This window comes from Vanessa atalanta, chromosome 17 (assembly GCF_905147765.1).
Source record: "Vanessa atalanta chromosome 17, ilVanAtal1.2, whole genome shotgun sequence".
In the NCBI taxonomy this organism is placed as follows: Eukaryota; Metazoa; Arthropoda; class Insecta; order Lepidoptera; family Nymphalidae; genus Vanessa; species Vanessa atalanta.
The window spans coordinates 5,378,316-5,398,230 of NC_061887.1; the positions used below are offsets into that span (position 1 = coordinate 5,378,316).

General features: G+C 29.8%; 2 protein-coding genes across 6 annotated transcripts in view; one reads left to right on the forward strand and one right to left on the reverse strand.

Moving 5' to 3' along the window:
• LOC125070551 (carbohydrate sulfotransferase 11) overlaps positions 1–13,012 on the forward strand; it is a 51,308-nt gene extending 38,296 nt beyond the window's left edge. For all 5 annotated transcript variants that reach the window (XM_047680461.1, XM_047680456.1, XM_047680459.1 and 2 more), the window contains 5 exons: positions 7,370–7,557; positions 8,112–8,409; positions 10,274–10,450; positions 11,635–11,792; positions 12,497–13,012. In XM_047680461.1, the coding sequence (XP_047536417.1) occupies positions 7,370–7,557; positions 8,112–8,409; positions 10,274–10,450; positions 11,635–11,792; positions 12,497–12,578 (903 nt within the window). In that variant the 3' untranslated portion in view covers positions 12,579–13,012. The remainder of the gene's footprint in view (positions 1–7,369; positions 7,558–8,111; positions 8,410–10,273; positions 10,451–11,634; positions 11,793–12,496) is intronic.
• Positions 13,013–16,601: 3,589 nt separating this feature from the next.
• On the reverse strand, positions 16,602–19,826 carry LOC125070386 (putative GPI-anchor transamidase). Its single transcript, XM_047680231.1, has 7 exons — positions 19,635–19,826; positions 19,285–19,563; positions 18,776–18,984; positions 18,378–18,495; positions 18,177–18,287; positions 17,381–17,559; positions 16,602–16,729 (listed from the first exon to the last, which is right to left on the reverse strand). Exons 1-7 carry the CDS (start codon positions 19,701–19,703, stop codon positions 16,654–16,656), a joined length of 1,041 nt encoding a protein of 346 aa, XP_047536187.1. The 5' UTR covers positions 19,704–19,826; the 3' UTR covers positions 16,602–16,653.
• Positions 19,827–19,915: the final 89 nt, after the last annotated feature.

The window sequence follows — 19,915 nt, forward strand, 5'->3', positions numbered from 1 at the left end:
GTCGTCGCCCGTGGCTTCTGTTGCGTTTCAGTCGTCAGGTGATAGGCATAAAATTGGGTTCAAATTCGACCAAATTCGATTCAGTAATTTGGGCGCGAAAGAGTGACGTACAGACGGGATTGCTTTCGCATTTATAATATTAGTATTAATTAAAAAGTAGATGATTGTCCATCTAAACCAACAAAATTTGATATAACCAAATAAAGCTACTACGTAAACTTTTCAAATAAATCACTGATTTGTTTTTGTAATAATTTTTGAGTTTAACTTTATTGCGTGAGTATAATAAAGATTTAATTAGTATTTTAAAATACTCTGATGTATCAGTTTTATTGACCACGCTGTATAAGAATTCGAATATAAATCACCGATTAAAGTGGCACAAGTGAGCGAATTATTTTCTTCACGCTCTGTACAGAATATCGCGAAACCACATAAACGAATGTAAACTATAACGACGTACATAAAAACTTTTACCAGAGACATAAAAAACGGAACACATCCAATAAAAATACATAACTGTCAAATCATACGGAAAATATTTTGGCAATTTGTCGATTTTTCCCGGTCATTAATTAAAACGAAGTGGAATCCACTTACAATTGATAGCGATGTTATGTCAGTTTCGGTTGATGTTAATATCATATAATTATTATAATGTTCTACGTAACGATTAGTATATATTGCCAATAGACAAAACTGAGATTGCCTCGTCGTCAGTAAGGGAGACATTTATTAAGCTTACATCTATAACGTAACCGTTTTTCCCGTATTTTCTTGTACGACGTAAGCGGACGCACAAATGGACCACCTGATGGTAAATGGTCACCACTACAGACAATGGCTCTCTAAGAAATATTAACCATTCCTGCCTGCAGTTAAACTGGCCCACTCTTCAAACTGGAACACTACAATAGTAAGTATTACTGTTTGTTTAGAATAACTGATGAGCGGGTATGAACCCAAACGGGCTTGCATAAAACCTTACCACCAACTAAAATACTATTTAAGAAGCAAGATACCAGTTTTGCTCAAAATATATTCATTGCATTACATTGCATACCCTTGGTACTATCCTGTTTGGTACAAGGAGAACAATTTGGAATCGCTTGAAGGGAAAGTGGGACATGTATCTTCAAAGCGGGATTGTCCAATTCAAAATAGGACACGTATAAAGCAAGGCTTAAGAAACATACACGAACAAACGTTCATACAAAAAGACATTCTTCTGAAAAAACAAACTTAAAATTCCCTCTTCAGATATTTTATTATAAAATAATGTATTTTTACGATATAAAATGTAAACTTCAATTTGTATTATAATATTCTTTTGGCAGACATGTTGATTTTTTCGGCCCAATACATCAATCACGCCTTCGTATAATATATTACCGATATATTGTATGTGTGACTCAGCGGCTTGATTACTTATAAAATAAACTGGCTTATGCCCGCAGTTTCACTCCCTTAGGTTTTTGTTTCTTATTATTTATTATATACAATGCATCGTATAGGTACATTTCGTGAAATAATTTAATAGAAGGTATTTTAAAATCACTTTTTTGATATTAAATGGTTATCACGCCCATAAACATTGGCGCTGTTGGAAATATTAACCATCCCTTATTAAGTAAATCCCTTAAAATTAAATAAACCTCATGACAACACTATAGAAATAAAACATTTATTTCCTAAAAACTACATACATCAATGGCTGGCAAGTATGCCAGCTCAGATAATAAAGGCAGATGAAGCTCGGTGAACATTATAGTTAAGCAAAAAAACCAAATAAAAAATCAAAAGCGAATGATTTTAGCCTGTTAAGTTTTTACTATCACTCAAAGTCTCAACTGCAAACATTACAACGATATAATTTGGAATTAGAAACGAATCTTTGCGCTTATTTGCGGTTGTTTGTTCGCCTCCATATTTTCTACGGCGGCTCCGCGTTTGACATTGTTTGCCTGACATGAGACAAAATATAAACAGTGTCGTGACGTGTCGTACTGTCCAATAATATGTACTATATAACCAAAAATAGTTACGACATAACTAAACAATATAGAATTTAATTTGGACACTGAGTAAACTGCTACCGTTTAAATTATAATACTTATTACCTAATTCTGTTTCTCTGACGGCATTTATCGAGGAATCCTCAACATGTTTAAAGAAAATTACAATTATTTATTAAATAAAGTCTGATTCAGATTTCATAAACCATGGTAAATAATCAAAGACGTGCATCCGAATTAGTTAAAATGGATGAACTGGTTAATAATGTCGTCGGAATAAATATAAACTGTACTTACATGTTAGTACTTTTTACATTGACAGCCACGTTTATGACGTAACCTTATTGTCGTATTATTTTATCTGTGGTAATTAATTTATTGGCATATCGCTGTTGAATTACAAATAAACAAATCAATAAATGAAATAACCACTTATATTACTAATATTAGTCATAATTATTGTAAAGATAATTCGGTTCAAAAAACTTCTATAGTAATCAAAAGTTATAAAAATGTTTATTTACATTATTAAAACATTAACCGCATTCTGAATGAAAAACATTTGATTAAACTCGATCTAGGCTAAATGTCCTTTGGTGGCAGTCTTTCCTTAAGAAAAACTAGATATGGATATCTAAATTGCATATCCAATGCCAAGTTCAGGCATACGGTAGATCAAGTTGACCATATAAGGGAGACGTTAAAGAACTAGCTGGGCTATTTAGGTGAGCAGTGCTAGCAAGCGCTTGCAAGCGCTTAATGGCTTGAAGTTTATTTAATTAGTTTTTTAAGCATTTTCGAATGTACAGTCTGTCATGTACCTAGTGCTAACTGGAACTTCGATAGTTACTATTTTAAAACGATCTCAAACGAAATGTTCAATGAAAATATTCTGTCGGAAAATTATCGTAATTCATACCTTAGTGATGTTATAAATGTAATTGTGTGTTCAGATAGCAGTTACTGAACAATGTTAAAACGATTTTGGACGAATTCTAGCGAAGTCGATCATTTCGAGGAATAGTAAAGGGGTACATTTTTACTCACTAAAAAACATTACTAAGCATTAATTAACACTGATTGCAGTCCACTCGTGGCAATGCATTATAATTTAATAATTTATCAAGTTGTGGAATATTAAAAATACAAACGAACAGTTTTTATTTCAACAACATCGCATAAAATATAATTTTGAGTATTTAAATTACATACACGAGAGTATGAATCATTACTTATACTATTTAATGTTAATATTAATTAATTGAAAATGAAGAATACTCAAAATTGAAATGGCAAAATGTGATGTTTACGTGACTGAAAAATTAATGAACATAATTATGATACAGAATATAATTATTTATGTTTTAAATACGACGATTTTTGTACTTGTATTGATTGATTCAAACTTACATTTCGACGTATAATTTACCTACTAAGCGCAATGTAAACCCCTTTTTAGACAGAATAAAAATCAACCAATGAACTGTGTTGCATGTTATCAAGCAATGTTACGTGACTATTTTTTTTAAATGAACTATCTACAGTCATGTATAGTTATAAAAGCGAATAAATTGAGCTAATTTCGTAAAACATAATATTAGCAATAGAGTCAACGAATATAAATCATATAGACTATGACTTTGGATCTCTCATTTAAAGTTTTTTGTATACCTGCAGTTTATACTGCGGCGGCGGCGGTGGCGCGGCGTTTACTTGAAAAGCGCCTAGTGCGACAAATTTTCTCTCCGACTACGTTGACTATGTAAATTTGCTGAAAGCAAACAACATAACTCTGTATATATATAATATAACATTCATATCTTTGTGAAAATACGTTCATTACAAGTGTTGTTATTTTATATCCTGTTATCGTATTGATCCGTTTGAAATAAAATTAATTTTGTTGCTATCAGATCATCTACATACTTATTGTAATTTGTAATCTTCCGTTGCAATTTATTCTACGTACAGTTTCAATGTAATTGTTGAACTTAAATATTTCCCGTATTTGAATATGGTGATGGCGTATTTTTGTAGTATAACAAAACATCCTAATTGTAAATAACATTGTATTGTGGAATAAATATATTTTTAAGGGATTTAGAAAAGGGTTAAGGGGCTAACGTGTAAAACCTATATTTATAGGTAACCCCTGTGATAAGAAAAGCGAAGCGTCTGATTAACACGAAATACACCAATGAAAAATGTCAAAATACTGTCACGTGCTTTTACTGATATTATACAAATATACGAATTTGGTTTGTTTCGGTTTCAACTTATATTGGTTATTTTTCTCGTTAGTTATTGTTGCAATATACGAATACATACACTCATTATCATCATTCACCATACATCATTCTCAACGCGAAACTACGTGACGCTACTTAGCAACTTTTGAATTGTAAATTTATAACAGAACTTTTAATGGAGATTCCATCACGGATACGTATCTTTAGACCTTGATTTAGTAATAGCCTGACACGTGATTATATATATATAGGTAACAGTTTATATATCATCTCACCTCTTAATTTTTTTTTATATTCGAATATAGTTTCTTTTTGGGTTTAAATGATTATAAGTGTGTACCCGCGAACTTTTGAGCTTAATAAATAATCTTTACTTCATAAGTTTCTAAGGACACTTTTTTTTTTAATTTTGACATATCCAAAAAATGTAGTAGTAGATATAGACAATGTATGTCAAGTATTCTTACCTAAACTTAACAATGCTGGCCACAGTTTACAGTATAATATTATCAATCCCTTGAACCAGGTGGAACCCGCATCGGCGGCTCGATCAATAAACAATGAGACCGTGAAACGTCCCTTTGGAAAAGTGAATGCATTAAATTAAATTTATGCTTCTCGTAAACTAAATGATGAATAATTTGAATATCTTTGGTATAGATTACGTAAAAATGATTATTCGAAACAAATTATCACAAACGATTGCCCTTTGCATTGAACCTTTGCCTATTTTATACTATTTGTAATATAAGCGTTTATAGCTTAAAAAAGAAAAAAAAACCATGTGCCTTATTCGGTCTTATTTTTTTTTTAAATAAATTTTATTTCAATTTAGGTACATTATTAATAAATCGTTGTATTGCTTTTTTATTCACGTCATAAAATAAAACTTGAATATTTGTAACCAATCAATCTCCTACCCGTTTATCCATCATATTTGACATTGCCAGAATATTTTACGCCCGAAGCTCAGTAACACATAATGAATAAAAGTTTACATACTATGTTGAATATTTTATCATTTTGTAAAATAGACTGACATAGGAAGGATATGCAAATGTCACTCGTTCTAAAGGAAATCCCGCACAGTATTTCTCAGTGAAAGTTAAATAAACTCGCATACATGTAATACTTCGTAGAAAGCTATACAAGCGTTTACACTTAATGGAATAGTTTTTACATATATCTAATCATTTAATTATTTATTGACATGTCGTTGGTTTCATATTAGTTTTAAATTGGGGATGAGATTTTACACGTAGTATTAGATCGTCTTGAGATTGATCCTTGAGATGACATATAAACATTTCTCCGAAATTGACCACAGACGCAGAAATATTGGCAGAAAGTTGCCTAAAAGATTGTTGTAAAAAAAGTTGTAAGGTTTATAAATGGGTAAGTTAAGGGTTAATTGGGTATCTTGCCGCTAAATAGCAATACTTATTTCATTTTATACCGGTTTGAAGTGTGAGCCAGTGTAACAACAGGCTCAAGGGAATAACATCTTAGTTCCAAAGCAGCATGCCAACCTATTTGAAATAAAAAAAATATATAAGTCAAACTATTTCTTTCAAATTACTAAAAACATTTTTAATCTGTTACTTTTTGTATACATCGTTTCGATAGCGTGTAAACGAACTCTCATAATAAAAACAGGCTACAGTGCCTGGCGTCTTGATTCGCGTTTTGAATTACGATGAGATGAAACAATGGTCGGCTGTCTTGACTGAGTGTATTGATTGCCTATTATATATAACTTTAATTATCATACACTTCTTATGTCATATAATGTAAGCGTTTAATAAAGAAATATTTGATTGTTGAAATAACGGAAGATAATCAGATATAACTAGTTAGGAGTAGATAATGTTATATACAATAATCACAAAACCGTTAATGGCGTAATTACGATTTAATAAAATTAGATTTTACGTAGATTCAAAAGAAATTATATTATAAAAATATAATTTCCCTGAGAATTTTTTTATACTTAGAAGTCTCTAGGTTTTTAAGATTTTAATTGCCATATTAAAAAAAACTTGAGTTTTTATGATACTAGTATTATTTATAGCAATTAATTAAAACGATAGTATTTTAATCCGAACATGTAAAATATATAGGCAAAAATTAATATTATTTCGATATTAACACTACAGCGAAGCCACTTACGAGCAATTAACATAACAGTGATTATAACGGCTAATGTATGTAGGTATTTCGATGACGTTTAGGAGTTAGAAAGGTTAATATTACACAGCAAGGTTAAAGATATGATCTAGATTTTTTTTAAATACATTAAGGCAACGGTTGACTTAAAATACTAGCAGTGATTAATTATAGTTCGAAGTGTAACTTCTATTGATCCGAAAGACGAAATTAATATTATAGCCAATACAAAAACATGTACATGTTTTCGAAAAATACAGCATCTTCTTGTATAACTTTTACGTATATGGATACTATAGTTTCAGTTAGGCTTTAAAAATAAACCATATCCTCATTTATAAGTGTACATATGTACGTATGTGTAATTGACAATAAGGCACTTACACACATCTGCGTATTTAATGGCCGGCCCACATGCGTTAGACTACCGCACATTAACAGGCCCCTCGTCATAAATATGGTTTCAATGCTACATAATTCTACCCAATTTATATTATAATATAAACGAATATTATAAAGAAGAAAACTGTCTGTTACGATTTAATTACTAAGCTGAATAGATTATATTTGTTATTTTATAAAAAACAATTTTTATGCGAACGAAGTTGCGAGTGAGAGCTAGCTAAATATTTATGAAATGTAAAGTACTTCGCATGTTGCACAATTTATTCTTTAATTCTTCGACCGTGAAATAATTATTTCTAATTAACCGGCGTATCGCATTTCGGAAGTTTCTGAAACGGGTCACGCTAAAAACATTTCACATTACAATTTTCATAATCAACATTGTTTGAAAAAACCTCCACTCAATTAAACTTAATGGGTTCTAGGTGAATTTTATTCTTGCAAATAATAATTTTCTTTCACAAAAAATATAACGGCAAAAGAATTATTAATGATGTGTATTTACCTACTCATGATTTTTTTTTCTTGTTATAGTACATGTTCGAAAATGGAACCCATGACGAAGGATTGCTTCATCGCGAGAAGTTTCTAGAAGTGGGCAACAGGATGGAGGCCAGAAGAGATTATTTACGAAGTGAATGTTCAAAACACGGTCTCGACAGTTCGAGCCATAAGGCGTACGCGTGGGAATATCTCATCAACCGGCAGTACCATGTGATATGGTGAGAACTTTATAATAGTGACTCTATCACTAAGAATATACTAATGGATGATCTAACGCAAATCAATTGATCCATTTATCTATCATGGACGCCTCTGTTTTGAACATTGCGTCATTCAACTATCCTCAATCAAACCAAGCATTTATTTAATGGCAATATTAATTAAAATTATTTCAATATGGTGGATGTGGTTGAAATCTACATCACAAGACTTTATCCAATGCTTAGCTTGTATTAATGAACACTTGTTTCCGCATTCGATTTTTTGCAATTGTAGGCACTTGTGTCAAGGTTTTTTGGCATAGTACCATCATGGTAAAAGTGGCGAGTTTTAGCATGTACGTTTATAAATTTGGGTTACGTTCTATTTTATTACCATTCGATTTGATTTTGGAGATATTCAATTTTCGATATACCGGCGGTTATAATTCACTATTTCTTTCAATTGCTGTCTGCATTCGGTACCTGACTATGATATAAACGTCTCCCAGATACTAAACCATTTTAATAATAATCTCTTAATGTGGTAATGCAATAAAAGTGTTTGTTCATAGGTGCAACATCTTCAAAGCCGCGTCAACATCTTGGATGTACAACTTTAATTTAATGGCAAACTATACAGCTACCTTCCTCGATAAAACAAAGGAAGTTCCACTTGAATTAGCCAGGAAGAAATACGCAAGGCCTACAGTTGAAATGATAAGGAAGGCCCAAGGGGATTCCATTACATTCTTGATCGTGAGACACCCCCTTGAGAGGTTGGCGTCAGCCTACAACGACAAAATCGTACATGCCTGGCCTAAGTCATTCCACGACCAGATGGGACGTAGAATAATTAAAAAATATAGAAAAGTAAGTATATAATCTTAACGTAAATTATTAATTCTAAAATACTAAACAATGATTTAAAAAAATATGCCCGACACAAGCAGTTCAGTTAATAAAATAGATATTTATAAACGAAGTATATATACGAACTTCACACACACTCACACACACCAACACACACACACAAGAGAAAGGAAGCTGTGGCAGAGAAGGGATTGACGGCATAAGAAACCGTCATACCGCTTGCCGTCACGACATACGAAGTAGTCTTACCCGCCCAAAGCGATAGATGTTTAAAATAGTCATTAGATAAACCTTAATTTCTTCCCACATAAAGTAGGGACGGGTAGCTAGTTTAAATATATAAATACGAAACAGCAACGTACAAACTAAAACAACACGAGTACAATACAGAATATTGCACGTTGAAATTCGAATTGTATTTGAATTTGGCAAAGCATAAATTATTACAGACAAATTGTACAGACGTGAGTCATTATTTGTATTTCGGTAAATAAAATCGGTATTCTAGTTTCGTACACAATATGTTTAGCTGTTCAGTCACGAACATTACCGTTGCAGTGCTTCTTCTTAGTAATTGCCATAAAAATTATCCTAATGCCATAAGACAAATGGCTAGCTCATAAGACTGCAGATAGAAGGTCCTGAGTTCGAAACTCGGGTCGGTTGGTCAGGGAACCTTGAATGCTCTCCAGTCATGTCAAATTGCAATCTTATTGGATTATATGAGTGATGGAATAGAGATTGTAACGTTCAACATAGTTGGTTATTACCCTTTGAGAATGGACACTGAACGAAATCGGTCGAGGGGACATTGTTATAGAAATTATGGTACTAATCCTCTTTGCCCTTATCTAGGTTATCTGATTTGTTATGTCTATCTGACCAAATTTCGTGTCATTCAATCGGCAATCCAACTCTGTTGAAAAAAGATCGGTCTCTAGACAAATGACTATAATTACGTTCTTTCCATAGCAAGGGCTGTTTTCAAGACAAAGTTTTATGATAGTCAATAAAACGAATAACTAACCTATTAAGCGAACTAAAATATTAAGAATAAAATGTAAAACTTATGGTAACATATACTTTTATTATTGGAAATGCGAAGTGAACTCATTCTGACTTTTTTTTACATCATGACGACTAAACTTTTGAACCGATCGTAATCAAATTTGGCATAGAGGTAGCGTGGCACCCAGTCCCATATATATATAATATGCATGTTATTCCGGTTGGGCTTATAAATTATAACATTTACGGGAAAAGCCACGAGTTTCCTCCGACGGAAATAGGACACTTTGAAGGTTTCCCTACGTAAGGCGGATATATCGCTTGACATGGTATCTCGTTAAATACAAAATATACTAGCTTAAAACCTTTATTTACTGTCTTAGGATACCATAAACTGTATATGTACACATAATCTATGTTCCAACATGAGCTCCAAATAGGCGTGTGCGGGCGAAGTCTCGCGCGGAAACTTTAAGTCTAATACAAACAGAGTTCTCGAAACAGGAACGTATCTCGTTTTAGCTTATAAATATTGTTACAAAAGAATAAATAAAACTAATATAAGTATACATACATTTAAACTATATTAATGACAAACAAATACAAGGTACGCATTCAGTCATCTATTAGCATATGTAGATATTCACGACGGAGGTAAATATAATATAAAATACTCGTAGGATGCTCGCATTTTACGTTGGTCGTCAATAGTCATTGGCTATAAAAGTAGCCTATTGCCTCCCTTGGGGATTAAAGCTTACTTAATATTAAATTTCATGGTGTGGCCGTGAAGTACAGAGATACTTTATAACATTAGAATAGATTTAATGTTTTGTTTTAATTTTTCATCTTTTAGTCAAGCGTCAAACCCGTACCAACGGAAAGGTATCCCGTCTTCGAAGAGTTCGTTTCTTATGTGCTGGATGAAGCGAAGGTGAAGAGAACGTTGGACATGCACTGGACGCCGTACACCGACTTCTGCACACCTTGCAAGTTTAATTTCGATGTCATTCTCAAATTCGAAACATTAGATGTGAGTAATAACGATTACATAAACTTATTATATACCGAGTATTAGCTATATCGATTAACTGATTCTACTCGGTTTTATTATTGAAACTCTATTTAGCTCATCCCGGAAAAAGGTATTTATCACCTCAGGCTTAATTCTATTTAAAATATCTATGAAAGAACCAAGTTCGCTGAATGATACAATAAATTATTTAATTCAACCATTCAGGGCAGTCGTGTTTTTTTTTTTATTATTTTTAGTTTTTTTTTTTATTTAATTTTAGAATTGAGTTTATATCCATACTTTTTAATCGTTTAATTAACTAACAATACACATCTGCCTAGCAATCTCGTAACTGTGATAACAGATCTTACATTCTAAAACTACAAAGCGTGATTTTTTTATACCATAAATAGTAACTGCTTGAAATATTATATTTTTATTCTAGTAAAGATAAAATAGAAATAGAAAACTAGCTAAGGAAACCGTTAAACATACTTCGTAACTTTAAATTAATTTAACAACTATACCCTAGCAAGTTTCCTCAACTGTTTGAGCGCGAACATTGAACAGTAGCTTAATGAATAAAATATTTGGATATTAATGACTAACTTCATCAATCAAATTTTGCTTTAACAGGGTCTGTCTTTGTCTATTAAATTAATAACGATGTTGCCAACACATCGCATTATTACCTTACCTGATTTGTTTTTCTACATTTAGTGGTAACCAAATAGCAATCTGCCTGAGTTTCTTGCCGGTTCTTTTCGGTAGAATCTACTTTCCGAACCGGTGGTAGCTCTAAATTTAATTCAACACTGTAACATGACGATTCAAAAGTGTTTTCATGAGTCTACGTGTATAAATAATAGTTTAATTTTGATTTAATTCGCTTGCACTTATTCCATTTTCGTTTATAAATTTAAAAATATATGACTACGAAGTGTAAATTAAAACAAAAGGGATTGGTTTGAATTTTTGATAGAATAATAAAAAAATACAATAAAGCTTCTAAACCCGTGTAAATAAAAGCATATAAACCTTGGGATACAATGTATTTTTTTTTGTCCTAATTTTCTTACACATTCGCCCACTCCTCATTTTTTGGTCAAAATTAAATTATCCTTCTTAAGAGAATATATTTTTTTAAAGATTCATATAAAAAATGATAATGACAATTTTTATTAAATATGCTATTGTTACAGGAAGACCAAAGGTTCCTCATCCAAATGGCTCGTCTCCAAGAGATTATCAAACCTGAATGGCGCAATAGCGGCAAGGGAACCAACACATTGCACAATATAAACCATTTGTATTCACGCCTCAAAAAATCACAACTGGATGGTCTTTATAATCTGTACAAGTAAGTGCCTTTAATCGGATTTAAACAACAAATTTAAAAAAAAATGATCAATGTTATACTGAGATATTATAATGAAAAAATAAATATATTACTTATGTAATTATAATTCATTTATTTGCAATATTATTACGTAAAAATAAAATGTAAGACAAATTAACTAGGTGGCATCTGTTAACATAAAAAATAAGTACGTAGGTAACTCGGTACATATGTAATTATATATTGATTTATTAACAATTGTTAGGTTAAGTTATGTTTTATTTTATTTATGTTGTTGTACATTGATCAAGGATAATTAGCTGTGTCGATTAATTATTTTTAATGAAAGCCTTTTTTTTTGTTATCATACCCGTAATAAGCCGCATATCAAGTGATATTGGCTATGATAACAAAAAAAAAATACACCAGTTAAATTTGAGATTATATTATTACATAATTCTAACTAATTTTAGTTAACATTTTATTTTGAATATCGAATAACTACACCGAAATGAATAATTTGTTATGTAATTTGAAATTAGCGATGGAGCGTTTAACAAAATACCGTGACGAGATTAAGCCGCTTGCGCTTCTTTGTATAATATTATTTACTTTTATTGAAAAGCTACCAGCAAAAAAATATAATTAAAATAATCTCAATAACAACTTATAATTTAAAAATTAAAAAACATTTTTATTTTTTTAAAAATAAATGTTTATTTCAGATACGACTTCCAATTATTCAACTATACCATAGACAACTACTATGAAATAATAAAAATAGACGATGACAGTAACCATGGATGAGCGCCAAAGACATCAACATAAATTGAATGCTTTATTTTATCGCTACATTAGCGCGACAAGATGATTGATGGAGAAAAAAATATCGGAAAGACTGATTGTAGAGGGAAATAGTATAAAGGCCAATTTATTGATCCATTGCTACCAATTTATTTGCGTAAGATTTATACTTTATTTAGTAAGGTAATGAAAACATTACGTTTTGATTTTTGTTGTAATATATAAAATTGTCTTATTTGAGTTTAAAAAATTAAATAATTGTTATTTTCTATTAAATTCATAATATTCTTAAAATTTATATAGATTAATATATTTCTGTTTTAATTAATTAAATATTTTAGCCACGCGACTCTACTTTGTGATATCCTGTTAGCAAATCCGGTTTTCTTATATAAACCAATAATAGATTCAGTTATCCATCACTGAAAATCACAGTTCTATATTTGAATTGTCAATACAGAGTATAAACAAACAAAATGGAAAACTTTTTTTACATATCTTATTCTTGTACTAAATCATAATTATAAATTCTTAATCCATGAATTAAACATTACTCTATAAAAGAAGATTATGTATAGAAATATACGTATAAGTTGGATTTTGTTTATACTTTGTACTGCGATCTGTTCAAATGGAGTCTAAACTCAACTGTTGTAAAATACATAAACATGAATGCAAGGAAATTGTTTGTACATATTTGATAACTGATAAGTTAGGTAAAATTATGTAAAATTACTTATTAGCTGATATAGATGATATGGGTATTAGAGAATAATATATTTGAAAATATAATAATCTATTTTATTATATTAAAAGATTTATTAGTGCTTCCGAATACGTAGATTTATTAGTCATTTTTATGAAAATAATGTGCGATAGGCCAATGTAGTTTTTGTAAAATAAGGTAAAAAAATGTTACCATCCCAAATGCTTATTACGCGGATAAATAATGTAGTTTAAAGTATTTGTAGGTAATTGTCATTTTATTATGGGTAAAAATATTATTAAAATCAGTTATCGCTTCCTTTACGGCTGACAAGAGACAAGTCAGTTTAATATGAATTCAAATTTATTTAAAAAAATGCATTTGCACGTTGTAATAGATATATTGAAATAATAATATATTGTTTAAGTATTTTTATAAATGAAAATATTGTTCCAACCGTAGGAATAAATTAATAAGAAAAAAATGTAATATCCTCCTTTTACTTATTATTTTTTTATATTATAATCACAGATTATATGTTATAACCTGGTCCTAATTTATTATTTTTTAAGCTACATCTAGATATTTTAAAAAGTTTGTGTAAATATCTTTTTGTAATATTTAAGCTTATGTTAACAAAAGCATTATATTTTCAATCAATCATTACATAGAAACAAAGCAGTCGCTTAGCCATTTTATATTTCTTCAAGTAAAACGCAAGTACAAAAGTAGTTTATTCCAAATAAACGCCTAACATTTACATACGACTAATGTTAACATATAATGTATATTTGTAATTTCAAAGAGCATATAATATGAATAAATATTATACAATAATGATATGATATGATATTATAGATATTGCCTGTTACAAATATTATCCAGTTACCAAAATAAATTATTATTATTTAAATAATTGAGGTTAGGATAATAATTAATTTTCATAAAAATTACATTGTAATTTGTAACCTTTTTGCTTTATTATTATTCTTATTTTGGTAGGATTAAACATATAGATTCAAATACGTTTGATATAATAAGAGTTTATAAATTCAGTGATGATAAAAGAAAGACAAAAATGAACTCAAATTATGAACAAAAATATAATACGAGAATATAAATTTATAAAATTCGATGTATAGCTAAGTGCATTGTTTTGTATATATATATTATTGTGCTAAATAAGACAAAAAAATAATTAACAAAATCAAATTCTGAACATTCTTTAAATGTATTTTTTCATATACATCAACTAATTTAAATTAACAAAACATTTTATACAGTCTATGGGCAATGTAAAAATAAAAAAAAAATGTACAAAGTGTAACCATAAAGTACGTCTGTATCAATTATCAAATAATCCTGAAAATAACATCGTATAATTTTATAGACGTAATAGTGTTTGCTCTATGTGATCTAAACCTAATAATAGACATCCTGTTATAATTTGTACATCATTGTGTGAACAAACGAAATGTTTGTTCACATATTCTATTATAAAGGTAAATAAACGTAATGCCGAGCAATTTATACGGATACAATATTGTTGATTGACATTCATTAGACACATTGTCAGTATTACACTTTTCATTTACATTACACATGTAGTATTTTTTCCATACAATGCAAATTAACATCACGAATAACTATGCAATAAAATTAGCGTAGAATATTAGCATATTTATAAATAATAATTTATATAAGCTAGTCATAGTGATTAATATAAAATTAATAATAAAAAAAACATAATAGCAGACAACATAGCTTTGATTAATTCCTTAGTTGCAGCTAAACTTTTTTTAAGCGTCGACAACGCATAGATACAGAATTACCCAAATTATTTGGACGCTCATAACTACCTAATACAATATTGTTTAACATTACACAAAATGTTTTGTAAATATAACTATTAAGTAAGTAGGTACATTAGATTTTACGATATGAGCAAATTAAAAAGATTTTATTTTTCATTTATACAAAGTCACTGAAATGTTACTAGTTTTACATATTAGCTATTAATGTTACTATTTTTTTTACTTATGTGAAAGTTATTTTTAAATGAATATTTAAGCGACAATTGATATATATGTAATTAAATCAGGAACTTAAAAAAAACAACTAATAGATTGTATCAAATGTGTCATCTAATAAAATAAAATGAATTTTATAAAAAAAATAATTATCATTTATCGAATATTAAAGCACTTTTTCAGCTATTTTAGCTTTTAAACTATTAAGTGTAAAATCAAAAGGGTTCATTGTAAATGTATTCCAGTGATTTTATTACAAAACAATGCCACATTTTTTGTAAAATATAAATAATTTAATTCGAAAAATGTTACGATAAAAAAAAATCGATTAAAATAAATTATGACCATTACAATTAATTTATCTCGCTTTTAGACTAGATTAATGTACCTATAGTTTTATGGAACGATTGTTAGACCAAATGAATGGCCTATAGATAGTAACTGAAATGGTGCTATACTCCCTTAGATTTTGATCTCATATCAGCATGTGAGTGTGTACTTGTTGCTAATATGTATTGCGTTATCTACTCCAACTATTGAATTGGTTGTGTTACATAATGTTAAAAAAATATTCATAGTACTTATAAAGAAATAAATATCCGTTTAAATTGATTTGTTTTTTATTTTTGATGGACCTCGAAAAATCGAAAAGTCCTTGGTTCTGCGTCTGAACTCTTTCCGTTTGTGGATCGACCGTTCTATCGAATTATGAATAAAAAATCTGTTTACGTATCAACTTGGTCACTATGATATATCTTGCGTAGTTGGTAAATAGACTTCTTGTAGCATTGACGCCGTGGCAGAAACCAAACGGAAATACATCGTCAGACTATTTAGATGTTTAATTAATTCGTTCGATTGATATAAGTAGTTCATTGGTATATTATTAATAAAGATATATTAATCAAGAACTGAGAACTATCTTATACGGAGCGCTAAGAATTTGAAGCCCGATATAGTATAATTAAATTCAAAACAAAATATATGCCATTCTGCCCGCAGTGTTCGTGATCAGTCCGTAAACTTATCGTGGACTAAGGGAACATCCAAATTGTATTAAAGATATAGGTATATTGTATAAACAAAATGCCTTGCTTGATATAGAACCGGGTCTAAAATTATTATTAAGTTTTTTTTTTTTAATTTATATTATTATTATATCAATCAGTCAGATGTCGATGTCTGTGCTGTCGAAGTTTGTTAATCTCAGATATATAGCATTTTTAATAAGCAATACGATATAACTGACTGATTTATAAGAAATAACTGATAAAAACTAAACCACACATATTTTATGAAATCTTTTATTATTTCAAATATAAATATTAATACTAATAATTATTCAAACAGTTGTTTTGACTAAATGCATTGGGAATTGCGGTAGATACTCTCTCTTCTCTGGCACTTTTGTTTTGTTTCTGTAAAAAAATATTTACAAAAATCAAACAAAGATATTAATGTATATATACAGGTTTCATTATCCTACTATTACTATTTTACCTATTACTTGGTAGGGCTTTGTGCAAGCCCGTCTGGTTAGGTACCACCCACTCATCAGATATTCTGCTGCCTAATAACAGTACTGAGTGAGCGAGACAGTGTGACTACAGACACAAGAGACGTAACATCTTAATTCCCAAGCTTGGTGGCGCATTGGTGATGTAAGGAATGGTTAATATTTCTTACAGCCCCATTGTCTATGGTCGGTGGTAATCACTTTCCAGCAGGTGGCCTATATGCACGTCCGCCAAACTACGACAAAAAGTAAAAAAACGGCCCAGCAAAGAGTCTTATGATATTAGCAGACGACAAATTAAATAATTAACTAATCGATCGAATCGAGTTTTTGTCGTCATTTGTCGAAATATTATAAATATTTCGACAAATGACGACAAAAACTTAACAGTTGCAGGATTGAGTTTTATATCAAATATTTTCTATTGTTTCTTTAATACTTTCTATAAAATTTTGGATAATATTTTAAACGTAATAATAATTCTTTATTTAAAAAAGGATTAAAGTATATAATAATATATAAACTATTAAACATATAGTGTTAAGAAACTTACATTGACATAGGCTTTTTCCTCTTTGGTATTTCTTGAATGTCAATTGGATCTGTGGTAATAATGATTTGTCTGACCGACCCAAAGAAGTCTGTAATTGGAACCTTACTGGGATCACGTTTGAAAAGGTCTCTTCGAACACCCACAGTTGATAAGCACGCACTTTTTGGACACACAGCCAGCTAGAAATATAAATTAATAAAATGAATAAGAAAATATAATATCATATTTGCAATAATATATAGCATTGTGTGTTTCATTAATATGTTTTAATAATTCATAACAGATATGGTATTTCATTTAAACAATACAAGAACATGAAATTCACTTTTCACTTTAATAGTCTAAAATTAAAGCAGGTACTGCGGCTTATATACTTACTAACTGAAACTGCGGCTTTACCCGCGCTAAATTAATAAATCACGGACATCCCACCCCAGATTTACCTCCTTATGGGTGGAGTTTCGTAAAATCCGAACCTACTTGACAAATTTCAAGGTTGTAGGTGTTATAATTTCTGAGATTTCGTAATTAATCAATGAGTGGTATATATAAGATTATTATATATATAATAATAATGTAAATTTAATACTTTCTCCAAAATGCGTTACATTATCTGGAATAAGTTTTATGTATATTGGTTTAGTAGTTTTATCATTTAGGCATTACAAAAATCTCCAAAAATATTATAGGAAGTTATTTCACAAGAATTTATTAAACCTTATTTATATATACCTACTCAATCGTTTTTTGTTAACTTGGATTAACTGAATATATAAAATATACTAATATTACTTACAAATTCAGACATCGTCTTCTTGCTGTTAGGATGTACATTTTCTAAAAACTCCAATACATAATATGTGTATCTATCTATTATGTACACACCTATTGCAGAATCAACATGGTGCTGAAATAAAAAGATAATTATATAAAAAAAAATATATTATGGCATATTACTTACTTTTTATATATGGGAACATTAAAGTGTTATACATACAGAAAGTGAGTCTTCGCCAACTAAACTGCTGGCTGTTGCAAGTATATTTGGGGAGTAAAACTTCTCATACATGGATGATGCTTGACATGTATCAATTATGAAAAATATTTCATTATATCTAAAACATACACAATAATAATCATTAATTTAACTTATATTAACTTATAAACAGTATAAAATTTTATTAAACAAAACAGTCAATTTAATAGGATCAAATAGGAAATATTCCCAATTTAAAAAATATCCCCATATTGGTTCATTAATGATGGTTTTCACAGATATGAATAACCTCCTTTGTTTTTAGTAGTCCTTTAAACTAGGAGGTACACATTAAGTTGAGTCAAAAACCAGTTACATTTACAAATTATTTTAGCATATAAGTATATGAAGTTATAAACCTTCTTTTCTGCCACATTTGTTCTAGAGCATCTGCTAATTCTTGACTTGTTATTTCTTCAGAGTCTTGGAACTTTAAAAAGCCATCTCCGCCATGCCCAGTGAGATAGATAAGAATATTACTACCCTCATCAGTGAGAAGTCGCTTTGACCTTGGTGTGTCAGGTGGCACACGTCCAGTAAGAAGACGTACAAAGTTCTCAACTGAAACCTACAATGTTGAAATGGTTTTAATTATAATTTTATTTGCTAAATAATTGACATCATTCATAACAATTTCGAATATCTCAATGTATAAAAGCCAACGATATAAGAAAGTGCATAAGTGTATATGCCAAGCACATCCACTTTAATAATCTAGTGGAACTATTGGAATACATTAAATCAAGTTTTTCTTGACAGACAAAACTTCTGTATACAGTCAAAATTAACTAATAATTAAGCACACAAAACAAAGTTCCATCAAACTATAGATCAATTATTAAATAATAGAGGGGAAGTTCATACTCACTTCATATCCTCTGTAATCTACTTCAACATCATCTCCATAAACATTAATTTGTTCATGTGCATTATTAAAAATTGTAGCCGGACGGGGATTCCTCGGGTTGCAGGCCATGTCGTCAGATATCATGAGTATAATTTGACTATCAGGAATACCAAGCCGCTTCACACTGCGGTATATCGACAGCACGTTAGCCACATGACGATAATTAAACCAGAACCTTGACGTGTCGACTAATACAGCCCAATTGTTTGTATGGTTTGACTTTTGAAACTTTTCTGGAATCTAAAAATATTAATTTATAGTAAATTATATTAAAATGTGTCTTTCTATTATCATATCTATGATAACCATACCTCAATCGCATTGCTTATATATATTGTGACTAAGAAAGTAAAAATGAAATACACGTAATAAAGACTCATTTTTTCCTTTTTAAGTATTGTTATGTTTTTTATTTAGTAGATTTTAAAAAGATAACATTATCGTAATTTTAATTGTTTTAAAATTAAATCCTTAATTGACATTTGAACATGATAACAAATACAAATTACGGATTTGTATTGTTTGAAAGATCGTTTGACACCTGACAAGTTCATAGCTCAGACAACAGACAATAAAAAAAAAATATTTTTTT